This window comes from Oncorhynchus mykiss, chromosome 27, assembly GCF_013265735.2.
Source record: "Oncorhynchus mykiss isolate Arlee chromosome 27, USDA_OmykA_1.1, whole genome shotgun sequence".
NCBI classification, from domain to species: Eukaryota; Metazoa; Chordata; class Actinopteri; order Salmoniformes; family Salmonidae; genus Oncorhynchus; species Oncorhynchus mykiss.
Window position 1 is genome coordinate 14492478 of NC_048591.1, and position 23929 is coordinate 14516406.

At 43.2% G+C, this 23929-nt stretch overlaps 1 protein-coding gene across 4 annotated transcripts in view; it reads left to right on the forward strand.

Moving 5' to 3' along the window:
- The window catches only part of LOC110507158 (multiple epidermal growth factor-like domains protein 6), an 81822-nt gene that overhangs the window by 48099 nt on the left and 9794 nt on the right, over positions 1 to 23929 (forward strand). For 3 of the 4 annotated variants that reach the window (XM_036965133.1, XM_036965134.1, XM_036965136.1), the window contains 14 exons: positions 3069 to 3197; positions 3683 to 3811; positions 4139 to 4273; positions 4451 to 4585; positions 5252 to 5377; positions 7312 to 7440; positions 7647 to 7778; positions 8262 to 8390; positions 20284 to 20412; positions 21521 to 21649; positions 22024 to 22152; positions 22394 to 22522; positions 22918 to 23046; positions 23364 to 23492. In XM_036965133.1, coding sequence (XP_036821028.1) covers positions 3069 to 3197; positions 3683 to 3811; positions 4139 to 4273; positions 4451 to 4585; positions 5252 to 5377; positions 7312 to 7440; positions 7647 to 7778; positions 8262 to 8390; positions 20284 to 20412; positions 21521 to 21649; positions 22024 to 22152; positions 22394 to 22522; positions 22918 to 23046; positions 23364 to 23492 — 1818 coding nt within the window. The remainder of the gene's footprint in view (positions 1 to 3068; positions 3198 to 3682; positions 3812 to 4138; positions 4274 to 4450; positions 4586 to 5251; positions 5378 to 7311; positions 7441 to 7646; positions 7779 to 8261; positions 8391 to 20283; positions 20413 to 21520; positions 21650 to 22023; positions 22153 to 22393; positions 22523 to 22917; positions 23047 to 23363; positions 23493 to 23929) is intronic. The other variant, XM_036965135.1, reaches the window with a different exon arrangement.

Genomic DNA, 23929 nt, shown 5'->3' on the forward strand with positions numbered 1-23929 from the left:
ATTGAAAACGTAGCAGAGAATGGGCATTTTAGTTATCTTATTAGGTTTTCATTGTTAGCTTGGAAAGAAGACAACTACAATGTTTCCATCCTTAATGTTATTATACACTGAGCATACAAAAATATTAAGAACACCTTCCTACTATTGAGTTGCAGCCCCCCACTCCTTTTGCCCTCAGAACAGCCTCCATTTGTCGGGTCATGGACTCTCCAAGGTGTCAAAAGCGTTCCACAGGGATGCTGGCTCATGTTGACTCCAATGCTTCCCACAGTTGTCAAGTTGACTGGATGTCGTTTGGGTGGTGAACCATTCTTTATACACACAGGTGTCACGCCCTGACCTTAGAGCTTGTTATGTCTCTATTTTGGTTTGGTCAGGGTGTGATTTTGGTGGGCATTCTATGTTCTTCTTTCTATGTTTTTGTATTTCTTTGTTTTGGCCGGGTATGGTTCTCAATCAGGGACAGCTGTCTATCGTTGTCTCTGAATGGGAACCATACTTAGGTAGCTTTTTCCACACAAGGTTTTTGTGGTTAGTTCATTTCTGTTTAGTGTTTTGCACCTTTCAGGACTGTTTCGGTTATTCCCTTTGTTATTTTGTTATAGTGTTCAGTTTTAATAAAGAAAGCATGAACACTTACCACGCTGCGCTTTGGTCCGATGATTCCTCTTCTTCAGACGACGAATACCGTTACAACAGGAAACTGTTGAGCGTGCAGCATTGCATTTCTTGACACAAACCAGTACACCTGGCACCTACTACCATACCCGATTCAAAGGAACTTAAATATTTTGTCTTGCCCATTCACCCTCTGAATGGCACACATACCCAATCCATGTCTGAATTGTCTCAAAGCTTAAAATATTTCTTTAACCTGTCTCCTTCCCTTCATCTACACTGATTGAAGTGGATTTAATGTAACAAGTGACATCAATAAGAGATCGTAGTTTTCACCTGGATTTACCTGGTCAGTCTGCGGGAGGCAGAGCGTTGGGCAAGTAACCAAAAGGTTGCTGGTTCGAATTCCCGAGCCGGCAAGGTGGAAAAATCTGCAGTTCTGTCCTCGGGCAACAACAACTGCTCCATGGGCGCCGATGACGTTGATTATGGAAGCCGCTCGCACCTCTCTGATTCAGAGGGGTTGGGTTAAATCTGGAAGACACATTTTGGTTTAATGCATTCAGTTGTGCAACCGACTAGGTATCCTCTTCCCTATGTCATGGAAAGAGCAGGTGTTCATAACCTACACTCGGAAAGTATTCTGACCTATGAACTTTTTCTACATTTTGTTACGTTACAGGCTTATTATAAAATTGTTTATAAAAAAAAAATTAAGCAATATACACACAATACCCCATAATGACAAAGTGAACACAGGTTTTTAGATGTTTTTGCAAATGTATTAAAAATAAAATGCAGAAATACCTTATTTACATAGATATTCAGATACTTTGCTATGAGACTTGAAATTGAGCTCAGGTGCATACTGTTTCCAATGATCATCCTTGAGATGTTTCTAAAACTTGACTGGAGTCCACCTGTGTTAAATTCAATTGATTGGACATGATTTGGAAAGGCACACACCTGTCTATAGAAGGTTCCACAGTTGACAGTGCATGTCAGAGCAAAAACCAAGCCATGGGGACGTACAGCTCAAAGACAGGATTGTGTTGGGGCACAGATCTGGGGAAGGGTACCAAAACATTTCGGCAGCATTGAAGGTCCCCAAGAACACAGTGGCCTCCATCATTCTTAAATGGAAGAGGTTTGGAACTACAAAGAATCTTCCTAGACCTGGCCGCCTGGACAAACTGAGCATTTGGGAGAGAAGGGCCTTGGTCAGGGAGGTGAAGTTCCTCTTGGAACTAAGCGTCATGTCTGGAGGAAACCATCCCTACGGTGAAGCATGGTGGTGGCAGCATCATGCTGTGGGGATGTTTTTCAGTGCATGGACTGGGAGACTTGTCAGGATTGAGGCAAAGATGAACGGAGCAAAGTACAGAGAGATTCTTGATGAAAACCTGCTCCAGAGCACCCAGGACCTCAGACTGGGGCGAAGGTTCACCTTCCAACAAGACAACAACCCTAAGCACACAGCCAAGACAATGCAGGAGTGGCTTCGGGACAAGTCTCTGAATGTCCTTGAGTGGCTCAGTCAGAGCCCGGAATTGAACCCGATCGAACATCTCTGGAGAGACCTGAAAATAGCTGTTCAGCAACACTCCCCATCCAACCTGACAGAGCTTGAGAGGATCTGCAGAGAAGAATGGGAGAAACTCCCCAAATACAGAAGAAGACTCAAAGCTGTAATCACTGCCAAAGGTGCTTCAACAAAGAGTGCTTCAACAAAGCACAGAGTAAAGGGTCTGAATACTTATGTAAATGTGATATTTCTGTTTTTCATTTTTAATTTATTAACAAACGTTTTTTTTAAATCTGTTTTTGCTTTGTCATTATGGGATATTGTGTGTAGATTGAGAAGGAAAAAAATAAAATGTAATCCATTTTAGAATAAGGCTGTAACATAACAAAATGTGGAAAAAGTCAAGGGGTCTGAATACTTTCCAAAGACACTGTATATAGACATGCTATTGCATTTTGTATGACAACATTTGTTAGATATAGGAAGGCAGTGCTGTGTATGTCTGGATACAGCGTAACCAGAGAGCAATAGAATTAAGGTAAAGATCTTTATGCCAAAACGAGTGCGTTTTCTGTACTGATTTTGCTCTTGCCTAGCTTGCCACATTAACCATGTGGCTAAAAACATGACTAATTGCTAACTAACACATTTTCCCTCAGAGATTCATAAAATAGTTGTGCACAAGAAGTGTGACATGGAATGTTGACTGGCTTTGACTGAACCCATTTAGAAGGTCCAGCTGGGTTGTGTGTGGTAATTGCTACACAAGCCGTGTTGGATTAATGTGGGAAACGCAAAAAGCTAAGACCCTCATGTGGAGAAGATAATAGAAAAGTAAAGCGTTAGAATGTCTCTCAATATCAATCTCTCTCTCTCAAATCTCTCTCTTGCTCACCCCCACCCACCATCTCTCTCTCCCTCCCAGCTTGTCCAGTGGGGACCTATGGACAGGCCTGTAACAGCCTATGTCGTTGCCAGAACGGGGGCTCCTGTGAACCAGTAACCGGGAGGTGTGTTTGCCCACCGGGGGTGCAGGGCCAGCTCTGTGAGGACGGTAGGGACACACACACACACACACACACACACACACACACACACACACACACACACACACACTCCCCAGCACTCAGCCGACTGCTCTCCCACAGGGATCCAAACACAGCACATTTTCTTCCTTGTTACTGGCCCTTCAGTAGCCCACCACTCCTCTCCCTTCCTCCCCACTGCATGGTTTTATGTCACTACATGTCACAGCTCCACCACGTCCAAGTCCAGACACAGACCAGTCACCTTGCCTTAAGTGGCTAATCCTATTTAGCTAACCCTGTTCAGTTCATCACCCATAAGGTTAGGCACTGGCTCTGCCCTGTAGACATAGCCTGGTGCCAGATCCGTTTGTGCTGTCTTGTCAATGTGACAATGACCATAGGAGTTTGCAAGACATCACAAACAGATTGGGGACCAGGCTACGTGCTGGAAGGGCAAAATCTGGTCTAACCACATGTGCAACTCTTCTGTGTCTTGTTGACATGTTGGCAGGTTGCCCACAAGGATACTTTGGGAAACACTGTAGGCGGAGGTGTAACTGCCCCAACAACGGCCGCTGCCACCGTCTCTATGGAGCCTGCTTGTGTGCCCCAGGGCTGTACGGGCGCTACTGCCACCTGTGTGAGTACCCATATCCTCTAGACTACAGTACCCAGCAGCCACCATGACTGACATCTTAATGTAGTAGAGCAGTGTTCTTCAGCCGACATCTTGAAGCTTTTGTCCTAGCTTGATTCAACTAATAAACTGAACATCAACCACCTGTTCAGTTGAATCAGGTGTCTTAGTACTGGTCTGGAACAAAATCCTGCACTGCCTAAGTGTGTCTCTTGGACCAGATTTAAGGAACACTGCAGTAGTGATAGATGAAGAAAATGATGTCAATTCCCTTTCCGTAGCTTGATCCCTGATTCTAGAGTTGTAGTGAGAGTACCTTCTCTTCTCCAGCTTGTCCCAGGTGGACTCACGGTGTTGGCTGCTCTGAGGAGTGTGACTGTGATCTGGAACATTCCCTGGGCTGCCATCCCAAGAACGGGACCTGTCTGTGCAAACCTGGCCACCACGGCTCTCAGTGTCAGCAAGGTAAGCTGTTCTGGCTCAGACAATACAGTACACGGATATTGAGGTTATTGAAAAATAAAACTTACATGGTTGTCTGGATGATAGTGAAGCTCCTCCCCTGTGTGTGTGTGTGTGTGTGTGTGTGTGTGTGTGTGTGTGTGTGTGTGTGTGTGTGTGTGTGTGTGTGTTTCTCTGCAGAGTGTGTTCCAGGGTTCTATGGTAGTGGCTGTTGGCAGCAGTGTGACTGTACAGTTGGGGAGACCTGTGACCCTAGGAGTGGAGAGTGCACCCGGAGGTGTCCTGCAGGGCTCCATGGGAACTTGTGTCAGCTGGGTGAGCCAATCCCCCCGTGGAGGAGACTCCCCAACCACAATGAATGTACCTAGGGACAGGAGTGTTTCCTGTATCGTTCAGGAACAACTCCTGACCTTACATTCTGAGAGAGCACTTTTGTATTGTTCCCACATGCATGTGGAAATATTAATGGGTGTGTGAGTGTGTGAGCGCCTGCGTGCTTGTACGTACATGTGTGTGTGTATTAGTTTGCTCAAAGGTTTCAATTGCGTTCCTCTTCTGGCAGCTTGCTCTACAGACCAGTGAACCGTTTCAGTGGCTTTCGTCTCTCCTTTGCTCCAGAGATATTAAAGAACGTCCAGGAGCTCTGTTTAAATCATAACTCGGTCTCCCTACAGACTGGCCAAGATAACATGGAGGGGTTATTTTAGACCTGATGCATCGTCCAGACCTCCAGGAGGGTCCCTTTATTAAAGCAAACAAATCATCCATCTCTTTAGGGTTTTGTTTCGCTTTGAATTGACGTGAGTTTGTGAGTGGCCATGCAAAGTGGCCATGCAACATCAGTTCACTTTGAGCTCACCTTGCTACTGCACACGATCCCAGTGAGGGAGATACACAGGAAATGAAAAAAAGGTTTGTGTAACCCTTTCTCTCTGTCTCTCTCTCCCTCCATCATTCCGTCCTCTGTGTATCTGTATGTAGCCTGCAGTGCTGGTCAGTTCGGGGAGAACTGCCTCCGGACGTGTGTGTGTGGAGGAGAACCCTGTGACCCCATGACAGGAGAGTGTATCTGCCCTGTTGGGAAGACAGGAAAGGCCTGTCAACAAGGTAGTTAGAATGCTTCATAATTCATTATTTCATACCTGTATTACTGTTCAAATGTATTATTACTCATTATCATACTGTATTTATATTTCACTTAAATCTCATACTGTTTCTTCCATATTGTCCCTCACTGTTTTTCAAGTCTGGGGATCTACATTCAAACAGTACAGTACAGTCGTGGCCAAAAGTTTTGAGAATGACACAAATATTAATTTTCACAAAGTTTGCTGCTTCAGTGTCTTTAGATATTTTTGTCAGATGTTACTATGGAATACTGAAGTATAATTCCAAGCATTTCATAAGTGTCGAAGGCTTTTATTAACAATTACATGAAGTTGATGCAGAGTCAATATTTGCAGTGTTGACCCTTCTTTTTCAAGACCTCTGCAATCCACCCTGGCATGCTGTCAATTAACTTCTGAGCCACATCCTGACTGATGGCAGCCCATTCTTGCATAATCAATGCTTGGAATTTGTCAGAATTTGTGGGTTTTAGTTTGTCCACCCGCCTCTTGAGGATTAACCACAAGTTCTCAATGAGATTAAGGTCTGGGGAGTTACCTGGCCATGGAAACAAAATATTGATGTTTTGTTCCCCGGGCTACTTAGTTATCACTTTTGCCTAATGGCAAAAGTGCTGGAAAAGGCATTGTTCGTCACCAAACTGTTCCTGGATGGTTGGGAGAAGTTGCTCTCGGAGGATGTGTTGGTACCATTCTTTATTCATGGCTGTGTTCTTAGGCAAAATTGTGAGTGAGCCCACTCCCTTGGCTGAGAAGCAACCCCACACATGAATGGTCTCAGGATGCTTTACTGTTGGCATGCGTGCAGATGCACTCACACCTGTCTTCTGCCATTCCTGAGCAAGCTCTGTAGCGGTGGTGCCCCGATCCCGCAGCTGAATCAACTTTAAGAGATGGGCCTGGCACTTGCTGGACTTTCTTGGGCGCCCTGAAGCCTTCTTCACAACATCTGAACCGCTCTCCTTGAAGTTCTTAATGATCTGATAAATGATTGATTTAGGTGCAATCTTACTGGCAGCAATATCCTTGCCTGTGAAGCCCTGTGCAAAGCAATGATGTCGGCACGTGTTTCCTTGCAGGTAACCATGGTTGACAGAGGACGAACAATGATTCCAAGCACCACCCTCTTTTTGAAGCTTCCAGTCTGTTATTCAAACTCAATCAGCATGACAAAGTGATCTCCAGCCTTGTCCTCATCAACACTCACACCTGTGTTAACGAGAGAATCACTGACATAATGTCAGCTGGTCCTTTTGTGGCAGGGCTGAAATGCAGTGGAAATGTTTTTTGGGGATTCAGTTCATTTGCATGGCAAAGAGGGACTCTGCAATTAATTGCAATTCATCTGATCACTCTTCATTCTGGAGTATATGCAAATTGCCATCATACAAACTGAGGCAGCAGACTTTGCGGAAATTAATATTTGTGTCATTCTCAAAACTTTTGGCCACGACTATAGTATTGGAAGACATCGGTCCACCAATCAGACCTGCTCTTCATCTATTTCAAACCTTTGACCTGAAGTCAGTTAAACTATGTGGTCTTGATGGTCATACAACTCAATTAGGGCTTATCCTGACCAAATGGCCTGACCACCAAAACTGGTCAATAGCTATAGCCCTAAGTTTTCCCTCCCCCCGTAGACTGCCCAGAGGGATTATGGGGGTTGAAGTGCCAGTTCCTATGTAGAGCATGTGATAACGGAGCTTCCTGCAACAAGCAGACAGACAGAAGTCTGTAACTGCAACCCTGGGTACACAGGACAACTCTGCCAGACTGGTGAGGGAAACAAATAAATGGAAATAGCCTTCAGTCTTGCTAAAGTGAGGATTGAAAGGAAAGAGACTGCGAGGGAGAAAGACCTTAGGATAATACTGTGTTATATTTCACCCGGACTATTCCTCTGCTCAACAGTGTGTCCAACAGGGTCCTATGGGCCAGGCTGTGTGAGCACCTGTGTTTGTCACCCTGATGCCAGCTGTGACCATGTCACCGGACACTGCATCTGTCCCCCGGGCCGAACAGGACACGTCTGCACTAAGCGTAAGCACCACCATCACACATACAGCGTGAGTGATCAGACTTCACCACACCCTGACTCTCACCGATACGTCAGTCACACACACACACACACACACACACACACACACACACACACACACACACACACACACACACACACACACACACACACACACACACACACACACAGTAGTTTTCTTTACCAACCTGTGTGTGTGTGTCCACAGCCTGTGAGGAGGGGTCCTGGGGCTCTGGGTGCTCCAACAGGTGCCAGTGTGCAGACCGAGCCCTGAGTTGTGATGCTGTGACTGGACGCTGTGTGTGTGAGGCTGGCTTCACTGGAGACCACTGTGAACAGAGTAAGACATTTCTTTGGAAATACTGCCATCTTTAGGTAATACACTGTAACACATCTTTGGACCAGATCAAATCAAATGTTATTGGTCACATACACACATTTAGCAGATGTTATTGCAGGTGTAGCGAAATGCTTGTGTTTCAAGCAAGTGTTCTACAGATGTAGGATCTTCATTTTATCACTCTTTAGTTGCTGAGAATTTTCCGGTACCACAGGAAATGCAGATGAGCTTTGTGATTTACATAAATTCACTGAAAACCCACACTAACACACGGTTATATTAATAATATTGCACTTTTCATGTAGCTTACTTTTGGCCAGCTAATAGTCTTACCATCAATAAAGCAAAATTTGGGACTAAACGTTAATATCCCGTTATTTGCCGTGACAAAACACATGTCCTCACAGCAGCAAATGTGTATATATTCTGGCTAGTGATATCTCTGTCTGATGTTGTCCATGTGTCTCTACCATGTTCCCCCAGAGTGTGTGGAGGGCAGCTATGGTTTGGGCTGTGCCCTTGACTGTCAATGTCAGCACGGGGCTCTGTGTGACCATGTGAGTGGAGCCTGCACCTGCTCCTCTGGATGGACCGGAAGTTTCTGTGAGAAAAGTAAGACTTGTGAAAAAAATGGCATATTCATTACTTTTCAGTTTCTTTGAGATTCATTGAGACAAGCGTAGTTTTGTACACCTGAATTATGTGAGCTAAGTACCAGAAACAATCCATTGTCACTAAATAGTTAGGTAGCCTAGCGTGTTGGGCCAGTAACCAAAACGTCGGTCACTAACTACATTTTATCTCTCTAAAATAAAATAAAATGACCTTACAATATATTTAAAACAAAATCATGCCTGTCTTTTCACCAGCCCATGTCATGGTAAAATAATAAAAAATAATAGCTCTCTCTTTCACGATGCGTTTTTAATTAAAAAGTTGCTTCAGAAGAATTTCTGAAAATTGAAATATCGCATTTTGAAATCAAACCCTTCATTTATAGGGTGACAGGTAGCCTAGTGGTTAAGAGTGTTGGGCCAGTAACCGAAAGAGGTGGAAAAATCTGTCAATGTGCCCTTGAGCATGGCGCTTAACCCTAATTGTGCCTGTAAGTCAATCTGGATAAGCGTGTCTGTTAAATGAACTTATACCAGGCTGTAAAATAAAGCGTAACCCCTCTCTTATGGTCTCTTCTATTGGTCTAGTAATGAAAGTTCTAGTAGAGAAACCACTCAGAATTCACAAACCACCACCCAGTTCTGTGACTAGTGTAACAATATACAGCTAGCTATACAACAGACCTCTACACGGAGGAGAGATTGACAATGAATCTGGTGTCAAGCTGTCTGAAGCGCTTCGATTAAATATGAGTAAGTAATAAACTTCTGTGGTGGGACTATTGTCAGTGGTGGAAAAAGTACCCAATTGTCATACTTGAGTAAAAGTAAAGATTCCTTAATAGAAAATGACTCAAGTAAAAGTGAAAGCCACCCAGTAAAATACTACTTGAGTAAAAGTCTAAAAGTATTTGGTTTTAAATATACTTAAGTATCAAAAGTAAAAGTGATAATAATTTTAAATTGCGTATATTAAGCAAACCACACATTTGTTTTTGTTATTTACGGATAGCCAGGGGCACACTCCAACATGCAGACATAATTTACAAACAAAGCATTTATGTTTGTGTGTCTGCCAGATCAAAGGCAGTAGGGATGACCAAGGATGTTCTCTTTATAAGCGCGTGAATTGGACCATTTTCCTGTCCTGCTAAGCATTCACAATGTAGCGAGTACTTTTGGGTGTCAGGGAAAATGTATGGCGTAAAAAGTACATTATTTTCATTAGGAATGTTTATTTTTTTATTTTTTTATTTCACCTTTATTTAACCAGGTAGGCTAGTTGAGAACAAGATCTTATTTACAACTGCGACCGGGCCAAGATAAAGCAAAGCAGTTCGACACATACAACAACACAGAGTTACACATGAAATAAACAAACATACAGTCAATAATACAGTAGAAAAAGTCTATATAGAGTGTGTGCAAATGAGGTAAGGCAATAAATAGGCCAAGGTGGCGAAGTAATTACAATATACCAATTAAACACTGGAGTGATTGATGTGCAGAAGATGAATGTGCAAGTAGAGATACTGGGGTGCAAAGGAGCAAGATAAATAAATACAGTATGGGGATGAGGTAGTTGGATGGGCTATTTACAGATGGGCTATGTAAAGGTGCAGTGATCTGTGAGCTGCTCTGACAGCTGGTGCTTACAGCTAGTGAGGGAGATATGAGTCGCCAGCTTCAGTGATTTTTGCAGTTCGTTCCAGTCATTGGCAGCAGAGAACTGGAAGGAAAGGCGGCCAAAGGAGGAATTGTCTTTGGGGGTGACTAGTGAGATATACAGTTGGTTGGCAGTTTACATACGCTTAGGTTGGAGTCATTAAAACTTGTTTTTCAACCACTCCACAAATTTCTTGTTAACAAACTATAGTTTTGGCAAGTCGGTTAGGTCATCTACTTTGTGCATGACAAGTAATTTTTCCAACAATTGTTTACAGACAGATTATTTAACTTATAATTCACTATATCACAATTCCAGTGGGTCATAACTTTACATACACTTAGTTGACTGTGCCTTTACACATCTTGGAAATTCCAGAAAATGATGTCATGGCTTTAGAAGTTTCTGATAGGCTAACTGACATAATTTGAGTCAATTGGAGGTGTACCTGTGGATGTATTTCAAGGCCTACCTTCAAACTCAGTGCCTATTTGCTTGACATCATGGGAAAATCAAATGAAATCAGCCAATCACCTCAGAAATAAAATTGTAGATCAAATCAAATCAAATCAAATTTTATTTGTCACATACACATGGTTAGCAGATGTTAATGCGAGTGTAGCGAAATGCTTGTGCTTCTAGTTCCGACAATGCAGTAATAACCAACAAGTAATCTAACTAACAATTCCAAAACTACTGTCTTGTACACAGTGTAAGGGGATAAAGAATATGTACATAAGGATATATGAATGAGTGATGGTACAGAGCAGCATAGGCAAGATACAGTAGATGGTATCGAGTACAGTATGTACAAATGAGATGAGTATGTAAACAAAGTGGCATAGTTTAAAGTGGCTAGTGATACATGTATTACATAAGGATACAGTCGATGATATAGAGTACAGTATATACGTATGCATATGAGATGAATAATGTAGGGTAAGTAACATTATATAAGGTAGCATTGTTTAAAGTGGCTAGTGATATATTTACATCATTTCCCATCAATTCCCATTATTAAAGTGGCTGGAGTTGAGTCAGTGTCAGTGTGTTGGCAGCAGCCACTCAATGTTAGTGGTGGCTGTTTAACAGTCTGATGGCCTTGAGATAGAAGCTGTTTTTCAGTCTCTCGGTCCCAGCTTTGATGCACCTGTACTGACCTCGCCTTCTGGATGATAGCGGGGTGAACAGGCAGTGGCTCGGGTGGTTGATGTCCTTGATGATCTTTATGGCCTTCCTGTGACATCGGGTGGTGTAGGTGTCCTGGAGGGCAGGTAGTTTGCCCCCGGTGATGCGTTGTGCAGACCTCACCACCCTCTGGAGAGCCTTACGGTTGAGGGCGGAGCAGTTGCCGTACCAGGCGGTGATACAGCCCGCCAGGATGCTCTCGATTGTGCATCTGTAGAAGTTTGTGAGTGCTTTTGGTGACAAGCCAAATTTCTTCAGCCTCCTGAGGTTGAAGAGGCGCTGCTGCGCCTTCTTCACAATGCTGTCTGTGTGAGTGGACCAATTCAGTTTGTCTGTGATGTGTATGCCGAGGAACTTAAAACTTGCTACCCTCTCCACTACTGTTCCATCGATGTGGATAGGGGGGTGTTCCCTCTGCTGTTTCCTGAAGTCCACAATCATCTCCTTAGTTTTGTTGACGTTGAGTGTGAGGTTATTTTCCTGACACCACACTCCGAGGGCCCTCACCTCCTCCCTGTAGGCCGTCTCGTCGTTGTTGGTAATCAAGCCTACCACTGTTGTGTCGTCCGCAAACTTGATGATTGAGTTGGAGGCGTGCGTGGCCACGCAGTCGTGGGTGAACAGGGAGTACAGGAGAGGGCTCAGAACGCACCCTTGTGGGGCCCCAGTGTTGAGGATCAGCGGGGAGGAGATGTTGTTGCCTACCCTCACCACCTGGGGGCGGCCCGTCAGGAAGTCCAGTACCCAGTTGCACAGGGCGGGGTCGAGACCCAGGGTCTCGAGCTTGATGACGAGCTTGGAGGGTACTATGGTGTTGAATGCCGAGCTGTAGACCTCCACAAGTCTGGTTCATCCATGAGAGCAATTTCCGAAATGACTGAAGGTACCACTTTCATCTGTACAAACAATAGTACGCATGTATAAACACCATGGGACCACGCAGCCGTCATACCGCTCAGGAAAGAGAAGCATTCTGTCTCCTAGAGATTAACGTACTTTGGTGCGAAAAGTGCAAATCAATCCCAGAACAACAGCAAAGAACCTTGTGAAGAAACAGGTACAAAAGTATCTATATCCAAAGTAAAACAAGTCCTATATCGACATAACCTGAAAGGCCGTTCATCATGGAAGCCACTGCTCCAAAACCACCATAAAAAAGCCAGACTACGGTTTGCAACTGCACATGGGGACAAAGATCGTACTTTTTGGAGAAATGTCCTTTGGTCTGATGAAACAAAAATAGAACTGTTTGGCCATAATGTCCATTGTTATGTTTGGAGGAAAAAGGGGGAGGCTTGCAAGCTGTAGAACACCATCCCAACCGTGAAGCACGGGGGTTGCAGCATCATGTTGTGGGGGTGCTTTGCTGCAAGAGGAACTGGTGCACTTCACAAAATAGATGGCATCATGAGGTAGGAAAATTATGTGTATATATTGAAGCAACATCTCAAGACATCAGTCAGGAAGTTAAAGCTTGGTCGCAAATGGGTCTTCCAAATGGACAATGACCCCAAGCATACTTCCAAAGTTGTGGCAACATGGTTTAAGGACAACAAAGTAAAGGTATTGGAGTGGCCATCACAAAGCCCTGACCTTAATCCTATAGAAAATTTGTGGGCAGAACTGAAAAAGTGTGTGCGAGTAAGGAGGCCTATAAACCTGACTCAGTTACACCAGCTCTGTCAGGAGGAATGGGCCAAAATTCACCCAACTTATTGTGGGAAGCTTGTGGAAGGCTACCCAAAACATTTGACACAAGTTAAACAATTTAAAGGCAATGCTACCAAATACTAATTGAGTGTATGTAAACTTCTGACCCACTGGGAATGTGATGAAAGAAATAAAAGCTGAAATAAATAATTCTCTACTATTCTTCTGACATTTCACATTCTTAAAATAAAGTGGTGATCCTAACTGACCTAAGACAGGGAATTTTTACTAGGATTAAATGTCAGGAATTGTGAAAAACTGAGTTTAAATGTACTTGGCTAAGGTGTATGTAAACTTCCAACTTAAACTGTACCTGCTGGAGCATGTGCTACAGGTGGATGCTGCTATGTTGGAAACTGTAGTGAAGTAGTGAAGTAAAAGTAAAAGTAGTAAAAAATATAAATAGTAAAGTACAGATACCCCCAAAAAAACGACTTATGTAGTACTTTAAAGTAGTTCTACTTAAAGTACTTTCCACCACTGACTATTGTATTGGTTCCTCCTAGATCGGTCTAATTCTTTGTTAATCTAGCTGTTATAACTACTTTAATGATTAAGGTTTGACAGTTAGTATGATGATCTAAAAACAATCTTGTGCAACTGAGTAGGTATCCCCTTTCCCTTTCTCTAGAATCTGTTTAGCCACTCACCGTGGTTTAGTTTTAAACTACCAAGGTAACTTTTCCAGCGAAAAGTCCTGTGTTAGACTCTGGAGGGCGCTGGTGGATGTCTGATGGTCCCTGTGCAGATTCTCACACACATAGTCCAATTACAGTAAAACCAGACCAACTATATGTGCATATTCCAGAGTAGCTGGTCTCAAGCATGACTAACTCATTGATTTGATTTTGATTAGGCTTTGGCTGAAACGGTCTAATGTAAATGTGTGGTGTAAGATTTAAGTTACCAGTGGTGTTAAATATAGCCTGCTTCATGCGTGAATCACAGTCATGTCACATTATATCATAAGATACATTAACACACACCATTCTGACCTGTAGGATTTAACATTTCTAGCCATTACAAGCCAATGGTTTCCAACATCATAGACATCAGCCTTAATTGAAATTACCATGGAAACTAAAATATATATATTCTCACTCACTCACTCACTCACTCACTCACTCACTCACTCACTCACTCACTCACTCACTCACTCACTGTTCTGTTTCTAAAGTCTTCCCCCGCCCTTAAATAAGGTGTCCAGTTTCCCGATATTGTACAGGGGCCTCTTCCTTTAGGAGCAGTCAAGAAGTGATTTCTACAAGGCAGCGAGGGCCAGAGTCTCCCCTTCCATGTCTCTATGTCTGTCTGGCTGTGTGGTCTCCTGCCTTGGTTTATAGGCTGACAGGACACAGCGCTTTAACACACAGGCAGGGATCTGGAAATGATCCTCATTACTTCCTTAAAGGGGCAATCAGGGATTGGTATAGGTACATCTTTTTTCTTTTTTTAAAAACTTTTGAATGAATGACATATAGCCCTTAATTCTTGAAGAATATAACTTTTAAATGCATCATGAGCTTAGTTCAACTGTCAATATAAGATTGTTTTACTCCATTGTTTGTAATACCACATATCAAAGCATGGTTAAAACTATAATTTTGATCTATGGATGGCCATTCCTGACATCCATGAATTTGCGAGTGGTTACATTTTTCCAGACCCATTGGTCAGTTGTTTACCAAAATAAGTGGTGGGGCCAGTTTGTTGTTTTTCAAATCCCAGATTTCCCCTTTAAAGAGCTGATTTAATCAGCGATGTAGCTAGCAGCACACTAGCTGGTAGAGTGTGAGGACTCCCAGTACTGACAATAAACAGAGGCACAATAGGCACAGCACACAACTTAAACCTTGCATCCACAGTGGAAATAGCAGCACAGACCAGGCTAATATCAGATGACACTTCACTCTGGGATTTAGTGGAAACCAAGTGCCCTCTTCTGGTGGAAAGAAGGATTGGCATTGGCATTTGGCAACCTCAAACCAGGATCCCAATATCTATCTACATATTTGAAATGTGTATGTAAAGGAGAATTCAGATTTTTTTTAAAATCCCCCTTCAAATTGCACACAGTTAATTAACCCATTAAGATCATTTGATGATTTGGTTGGTCTCCAATGTAAACTAAGTGCATTTTGTAAATTGATAAAGATGATTTAAGCAATAAGTCACGGGGTGGTGTGGTATATGGCCAATATACCACGGCTATGCGTTTTGCCCAGATACAGCCCATAGCCGTGGTATATTGGCCATATACCACAAACCCCCAAGGTGCCATATTGCTATTATAAACTGCTTACCAACCTAATTAGAGCCGTAAAAATACATGTTTTGGCATACCTGTGATATACCTGATATACAACAGCTGTTAGCCAATCAGCATTCAGAGCTCGAACCACCCAGTTTATAAAACCCTATAACCCTGTAGCTGTGTTGCCTGAAGATTACAAAGGTTACCAAATTACTAGAGGTCTGCTGGCCAGACAAAATGGGCTGTGGTGGATGTCATGGTGAAATGTACCTCCACATCAACTCACACCCTGGCATCAAACATGACATCAGTCTGGCATCTCTGCCAGCAGCTCAAGGTATAGAGCCATCTGACGAGATGTTGACCAAATACAACCAGTACTGTACCACCATCACAGAATGAAACAGTACACTGAAAATGTACTTCCTTCCTGAGTCTTTTGCGCTGCTGGGATGGTGTAAATAAAACTAGGCTGCATTACACACGGCAATGGATATTCTAGCCTTGAGCCCCCGTCTGCTCTGCTCTTGCTGATCCAAACTTTTTGTTGTGCTGCCTGACCAATGGTGTGCTGTGTGGGCCTACAGTGGCAGTTCAGGAGGAGAGTCAAAGAATTCATCCAAAATGTTTTTTTTTATTATTCCAGAAAATACTAATTGAAAAATGACAGTTTATGGTGTTGAAAGTAGGCAAATTTGAGAAGGCATAATTAATTTCAACCGTCATTTTAATTAGACTAGACTACCAACAACAAGAGGGCTTTGTGTTGGAGCCTATTTATTCATATTTAAGAAATAAGACGTATGCCTACCTGTTTGACAGAGGAAATTAGGCTTTAGGCTGCTATATCCATAGATTTCACTGCCAATTCCTCCACCCACCATGCACTCTTTAAATAGCCTACCTCTGTGTCAGTGAAGGGCTGTTAAATTAAAGCCGAGACTCGAATTGAGGGGGTATGAGAGGGTATGTTATAGGCCTTCCTTATATTCTAGAAAATGGCAAAAAGCACAGGCCTACCCCGTGTTATCTTACGATTTTGAAGAAAATGAAATAGATCTGATTATATAAAGTGATCTATAACAGGGCTTTGGTCCGGAATGCTTTATGCTAGAAACAAGCTGTAAAATACTGGTAAAAGACATGAATCTGTTGCATATGGGAATATTATTATTGCGTTTCTTTGAGATTCTGAGGCTGAGCTATAACCTTCTGTAGCCAAGAAGACAACGAATGGACTTTGCTTGGGAAGTAATCTAATTCTGTCATTATCAATTGATTAAGCTATTGACTTTCTGTGTAATAGAAGCTGTTTAAACCCAGACAGATTTTAGGGAAACACTTGTGACCTTCTCTCATTGGGTTAAGCCACGAAAGAAGAGTAGACAGTAGTTAAAGCTTACAGTTTTCTGCGTTGGTAGGCCTACTCTGTCTGGGGTTGGAAGGTAGCTTTAACTTTTGAAAGTACCATGCTCAGATTCCTAATGACGTCTCAGATTTAATTATTTGCAAACAGGGACAGTTTCATTGCAAACAAAACACACTGATTTGGCATGGGAGAAATATGATAAGATGAACACATAGGCCTCTCTCACTGTCCATTCTTAGCCTGTCATTTGTGTGGTATTAAAACAATTATATACAAATTTCTGCCAATATGTCAAATTATGTCAAATTGCATATAATATTAATAAAAAGGCTGTTTTTCACAGGACTGAAAATACAATGTTTTTACTATAAAGATCTTTCCACTCCTATTCTTGTCCACAGTGGTCTGTGAACCCACAACCTCCTGGCCCTCTGCGCTATAAACATTCCTGTGTTGCCATGTAATGCTTACAGGATGAAGAACAGTTTCTAAAACTGCATATCTAAGGCTCTGGTCTGTCCAAGAAGTGAGGGTAAATGGTAGGCATGTTCTCTGCTATCCACTTTGTTTTAATTATTATTTGGGGTTTAGGGGAGGGTCACTTGTTTTTTTTTCTTCAAGTGTTCAGGGAGGGTTTAGGTAAAATATATTTAGCTTAAGGGAGGTCCATCCATTTTCATTTCAGAGAGGTCACATTTTATCCATGTAACCCTCATTATACATCAAGTTCACTCCCTAACAAGAACAGCCAAAGACAGAAAACTATGAGGTGTTTTGCTAAAACGGCTGTTCTCAAAGCAGTTCGCTATACTCATTGTATCCGAATAGTCTCAGTTTTTGTTCCAGTGCAGCCAAAAGTCAACAGCGCGCAACACTAGGTAGGATATGCTTTGATTGAAACAAAATACAAGAAAGGCTAATAGTTTGTAACACCATCGGCTCTAATTCACTTAGAAACAGTCATTCAAGAAGATCTAAATGCATATTCCCACGAAACGGATTGAGGTCAAATGATTGGCAACGAGCTGCAAAAAATAACACTCAAACTGAAACTGGACAGTTTTATCTCCACATTCAAAGACTCAATCATAGACACTTTTACGGACACTTGTGGCTGCTTCGCGTGATGTATTGTTGTCTCTACCTTTTTACCCTTTGTGCTGTGCCTAACAATGTTTGTACCACGTTGTGCTGCTGGCATGTTGTGTTGTTTTCTTAGGACTCTCTTTATGCAATGTTGTGGTGTTTGCCTAGTTAAATAAAGGTTAAATTAAAAAAAGGTTGGACATTTCACGGATAAAACGTGAATAATTATAATTCACGATTGACAGTGATGGCCTATTTTGAAAATAGGTAAGATAAGACCATTTTTTAATATCATGTACACCAGATAGGTGCAGTGAAATGTGTTCTTTTTACAAATATAATGCATCTGTCCGTACAAACTTTGATTGAGAAATTAAGACATCATTGGAAAAAAAGTTTGCGCTCCTGCAAGTAAAAAAAATAGCACTGTACCACAGACACACAGCACCACAGACACACAGCACCACAGACACACCGCATCACAGACACACCGCACCACAGACACACCGCACCACAGACACACCGCACCACAGACACACGGCACCACAGACACACAGCACCACAGACACACAGCACCACAGACACACAGCACCACAGACACACAGATGGATCCATGGCAGTATCTTCCCTGCTCAGGCTGTAATCAGACAGTATAACTTTATAGTAGAACCACCACAAAGGCAGATTACTGTGGCAGCATGGGAAAATGTAGCATGATCCCCAGATCCATTTGTACGGTCTTGACTACTCCTATGCTTTGGTCATGTTTAGCATGGCAATGGCCATAGGTGTCAGCAAGACAGCACAAACAGTTCTGGGACCAGGCTAAGAAAAAATGCACGGCGAGGCCAAAAGTCAGACTCTGTCTTCGTGTATTTCCAAATAGAAGGCTAGGTACAATAGTACTACTCTATGTAAATGAGAGGGGTTATTTGGCATAGGGTCAATTGGAACAAGGGATATATTCAGACTGGGAAGCAGCCAGTGCAAGGCTTCCCCACACACCACCAGGGCTGAAAGGAGGTGTGTCCTACTGCATCTGTTAATCAATCAGAAACGCAGTCAAGCGAGTGCAGCTTTTATCTAAACAAAGACATAAATGATGCTGTGCCTGTGTTGTAGTAACTGCTCTTAACATACAAACTGATAGTAAGTGTTGTCATTAGAGCTGTTGCTCTGTGATCTTGTACTTTTCAGTGACAAATTGAGCAATCAACGAGAATCGCAAAGTAAACACGGACATTCCTGTCTGTTTCACGGTTTAGTTGAGCTTATAGGCAATGTTTACAGCACATTGGAAAAGCCCCCTCTACATCCCCCCACACAGGGTTTTTCCATAACAGCCCTGGTGTTCTGGGCCATAGACAATGTGTTTACTAAACTCCATGGTTGTCCATTGACTCCACAGACATTTTCAACTATCAGCCCCCCCTCCCCCCCCCCGCTCTCTCTCTCAATGAATGGAAAACAGACCCGGGACACTGGCATTGCTGAACACCAGCAGTGGGAACTGGTGGTGTGTGTGCGTGTGTGTGTGTGTGTGTGTGTGTGTGTGTGTGTGTGTGTGTGTGTGTGTGTGTGTGTGTAGTGGTGGAAAAAGTACCCATTTGTCATACTTGAGTAAAAGTAAAGATATTTTAAAGGAAACGACTCAAGTAAAAGTGAAAGTCACTCAGTAAAATACTACTTGAGTAAAAGTCTAAAAGTATCTGGTTTTAAATATACTTAAGTATCAAAAGTAAAAGTATTCATAATTTCAAATTCCTTACATTATGCAAACCAGACGGCACAATTTGTTTATTTACGGATAGCCAAGGGCACACTACAACACTAAGACATTAATTTACAAACAAAGCATGTGTTTATTGAGTCTGCAAGATCAGAGGCAGTAGGGATGACCAGGGATGTTCTCTTGATAAGTGTGTGAATTGGACCATTTTCTTGTCAACAAGTAACTAGTACTTATGAGTGTCAGGGAAAATGTATGTAGTAAATAGTACATTATTTTCTTTAGGAATGTGAAGTAAAAGTAATAGTTGGCAAAAACAGAAATAGTAAACAAAAGTACAGAATCCCCCAAAAAACGTGAAAGTATTTTTACTTAAGTACTTTACACCACTGTGTATGTCTATGCACTGTCTATGCACTATCTACTGTGTGTGCGTGCGCAGTAACCTGGCTTTGTTTTGGGGCTGGGTTCCTAGGCCTTGACGACAGGCCTGTGGACTCAGCAGGTGTTCTAATTACCAGTCCTTGGTGTGTGTGTGTGTGCCCCTCTCTCCCACCCCCTCTGAGGGGCGGCCCGGCCCCCGTGTCTCCGCAGGCTTTGATGTGGCACGGACACTCCTCACATGTGGGACATGAGCTCACTTAACGAATGCAGACGCTCCACAAATGAACAACTAGACCAGGGTACTGCAATTTGATATGGTATTTTTGGTAGGTGGTAAGACAGAGATGAGAGAGGTCAGACAGAGAGAGAAAGAGAGAGGGAAAGAGACAGAGAAAGACATAGAAAGAGAGAGAGGGAGAGTTGGCATCCTAACCCTTTTCCTTCCCTCTGTATGTGTGTAAAGCTGGAAGGCCCTTACCAGAGGGTGTTTTATCTTGGCTTGCAGTGTGCCCGGACGGGTTTTACGGTCTTGACTGTGGCCAGATGTGCGAGTGCAGGAACGGTGCCCACTGCCACCACATCACAGGAGCCTGCCTCTGCACCCCTGGCTGGTCGGGACCACACTGCATTCTGGGTATGGAAGCCACATCATTAAAACGGGGTGTGAGGGAGCCTCTACCAGTCCATCACAGCCTCCTCTCACCCTAAATACCATCTCCCATGTGTTCGAGAACAATTATCTGTTTAATGATACCCTGCCAATTCCTTTTTTAGGGATGCGTAAGGAGTGGGAGGGATGTAGGGGGGCTGATAGGATACCCCTCCAGCGTACACCGTTAATTGGGTCAGATTCTGGATAAATGCATCCACGTGTTTATAGCGATGCATTTAAAGGAGTTACTTGGCAAAGCTCTTTTAGGAGCATCAGTTTTACCCTCGGTACTCTCATGCAAAGTCTCTATCCACTGCTCCACAGTCTTCATGCCGTTTTAATGGATCTAGTGAAATACCCTCTTAAAGATCAGACTATGTCATTCTCAAGTCTTATTCGAGAGGGCCTGGTCTCCCCAAAGCATGTTTTGTGGTCCTGGTGACCCAAAGCCAAGAGTCAGCCCAAACCCACTTGCATGACTTAATGTAATTTAATTTCAGACATCGATCATTAGTGACTAGTTTAGATAGGTAAAGTAAATGTGATCTATGCAAACGCAAAAATATATATTGGCCATATCTCAAGCAAGAAATACAAGGCAAGTACATTCAAGCCATATCTCTCCATAGAGCAGGCATGTTCGTGCTTTAGTCAACCGCTCCATCGTGTCCCTTTTCATTCTTATGTATATGTTAGACAATGAATGACAAAAGGAATTGGCTAAACCACATCTTTTCCCGTTACATAAATCTGATCACCATGTTGCAGGATTACATTCCTGCAATGCAGTATATTTAAACTTGTAGTGTGTTTGAGGTTTTAAAAGGCTTCTGAAGTTTGTAATTTCAGACTTGACATTCCCTTATGAAGAATGTGTCATCCCCTACAAAAATGTCCATTAATTATAATCCACATAATAATTCACATTTCCTGTTGCTGAAAGATTATTTTCTTCCTGTAGCAATCTTGCTCAAATTAAGATCCTACATTTATATATCTGTGTCAGGCAGACCACTTCATGTTGAGTGCTATAAAATGCTGACTTGTATTTAACTATATGACTGTGTATCCTGTCCTGTGTGGGAGGCAGCCTGCCCTGAGGGTGGTTTTGGGAAGAACTGCAGCCGGAGCTGTGAGTGTCAGAACGGGGCCACCTGTGACCACGTCAGCGGCCGCTGCAGCTGTGGAGCCGGATGGACCGGAGCCAGCTGCCAAGAGGGTGAGTGGCTCATCGGTCAACCCAGTATAGGGCCCAGTCTGACCTTAAACTAACCTTAACCTAACCCAGGACATAAGGAGCTCTGCATGGAACTGAAATCTATCTTCTACCAGAATATCTTTACGTAAAACATTCCCGAAAACAGTGATGGGTGATTATTATCGATTTTATTCCAATTACGATTAAATATCACAACAGTTGGTGAGTGTATGAATACACTGTTTATTGTATGTGTGTTTGGTCGGTGTAAGTTGTTTTAGAACAAACTCAGTGCAGCCTAACTGAATCCGAATCATAATTTCTATATGTCTGAATCGTATTGAACAATGACATCCACTTATTAAACTTCTGTCTGTGTGTGTTACTGTGTTCAGCCTGTTCTGCTGGGAGGTATGGAGAGGACTGTTCCCAGCTGTGTATGTGCCAGCATGGAGGCTTCTGTGACAGCGTGACTGGCCAGTGTTCCTGCCCCAGAGGGTGGACCGGAGCAGCCTGCGAGCTGGGTGAGTCCCCCCCTCTGTCCCTGGAGGTCAGATCAACCAGAGGAGTGAGGGCATTCATAGCTGTACTCACTTTGGTCCAAATCTAACCTGGGATCGAATTACTGTGCAAAACTCCCATTGACATCATTGCATGATTTACTAGAAAGCCAGAGTCAGGAACATGGTTTCCTGGTTAGGATTCCGCTCATTGCGTGGTGGATATATTGTGTGATCTGAGGCCTCTGTTCTCTGCCTCTCCTAGACTGTGGGGAGGGGCACTATGGAGAGGGGTGCGCACAAACCTGCAGCTGTCAGAACGGAGGGACATGTGACAGAGTGACTGGGGGGTGTAGCTGTCCCCCTGGCTGGACTGGAGAGCACTGTCAGACAGGTGACCTGTGACATCACTGCTTCCAAATGCAAGGGATGCATCCCAATAGTTTAGACTGGGTCCCTACCTCATCTCTTTGGATCGGTGAAAGCAATCTGTCAGAAGCCAATGTAGAGATATGTTTTTTGCTACCCTGTTCTTGCAGATCAGTGTTGATGAAGGAAAGGAGTTGAGGAAAGAAAGCCTCTAATGACTATTGAGATATACTCAAATGCCTCTTTCCTCCTCCAATTGGGTCATGTTCTGAAGGGAGAAAACGTTTTGAAACACAATAAAATGGGAAAGTCCTACCTGTACTTGTCCAATAAGAACGCAGATTTTCGTTTTCAGACCGTTTCTAAAACATATTGCTACGTTGTTCCCTACTGAACACCACCCATGTGTCTGTGCTGCAGCGTGCCCAGGCGGTCTCCATGGAAAAGGGTGTGAGCAGAGGTGTCAGTGCGACCACGGGACAAGCTGCCACCATGTGACAGGCAGGTGTGAATGTCACCCAGGATGGAGAGAGGCCCGGTGCGACAAACGTGAGTGTGACTTGGACAGGGGCCAGAAAGGGCCACTTTGGAAACAACACATCATGTCATGCATTCTTTTGTTTTACTATGAGAGGTCAATTACCGTAGAAAATTTTTTTGCGTTACTTTTTAAAATCCATCCGTTTTATTTGAATAAATACCTGGGACTGAGATAGATACATTTAGTTTGTGGTTAAATCACAAATTGTCATTATAAGGAGGGTTCATCTTTATTTAAACAAGACAGTTGTACACATAACAAACTATTCACTGTTTAAAGTGAATATACCTTAGTTAGTGATGAATGTGTGTCTGATGTGCCCCAGCCTGCCTGCCTGGGGTCTACGGTGCTTCCTGTGCCCAGCGGTGTCAGTGTCAGTCTGGGGTGTCCTGCCACCACGTTACTGGGACATGTGGCTGCCCTGCTGGTCTCACTGGGAACGGCTGTGAGGAGAGTAAGAGCACATCACTATCACGTACCACCCTTTCTTTAAAACACACACACCCCACACCATCCCACCTCTCCTCTCCCCCCTCTCCCTCACACACTCAGCAGACATCTGATAAACGTTACACTCGGGTTGCCAAGTAAAACAAGAGACATTGTTTTTGTCTCCTGGGTGGATAAGGGCATTTGGAAGGCAGACATGCATAATGACAGCGCTGTAATTGCCTCTTTAGTCTGGAGTGGTTTCTTATCTGTCCTACACGCTGCCTCAGTAAGTGCTGTGGTTTCAGCAGAGAGAGAGGGAGAGAAAAAACATGTTTGTTTCATAGATTTATCTTCCCTTGTGTGAGTATCTGAGTCTGTGAACTACTGCATTGTCTGAGTGTGAATGGGGATTTGAATGTGAGTGAGTGCTTACATTATATTATGTCTGCAACAGAGATT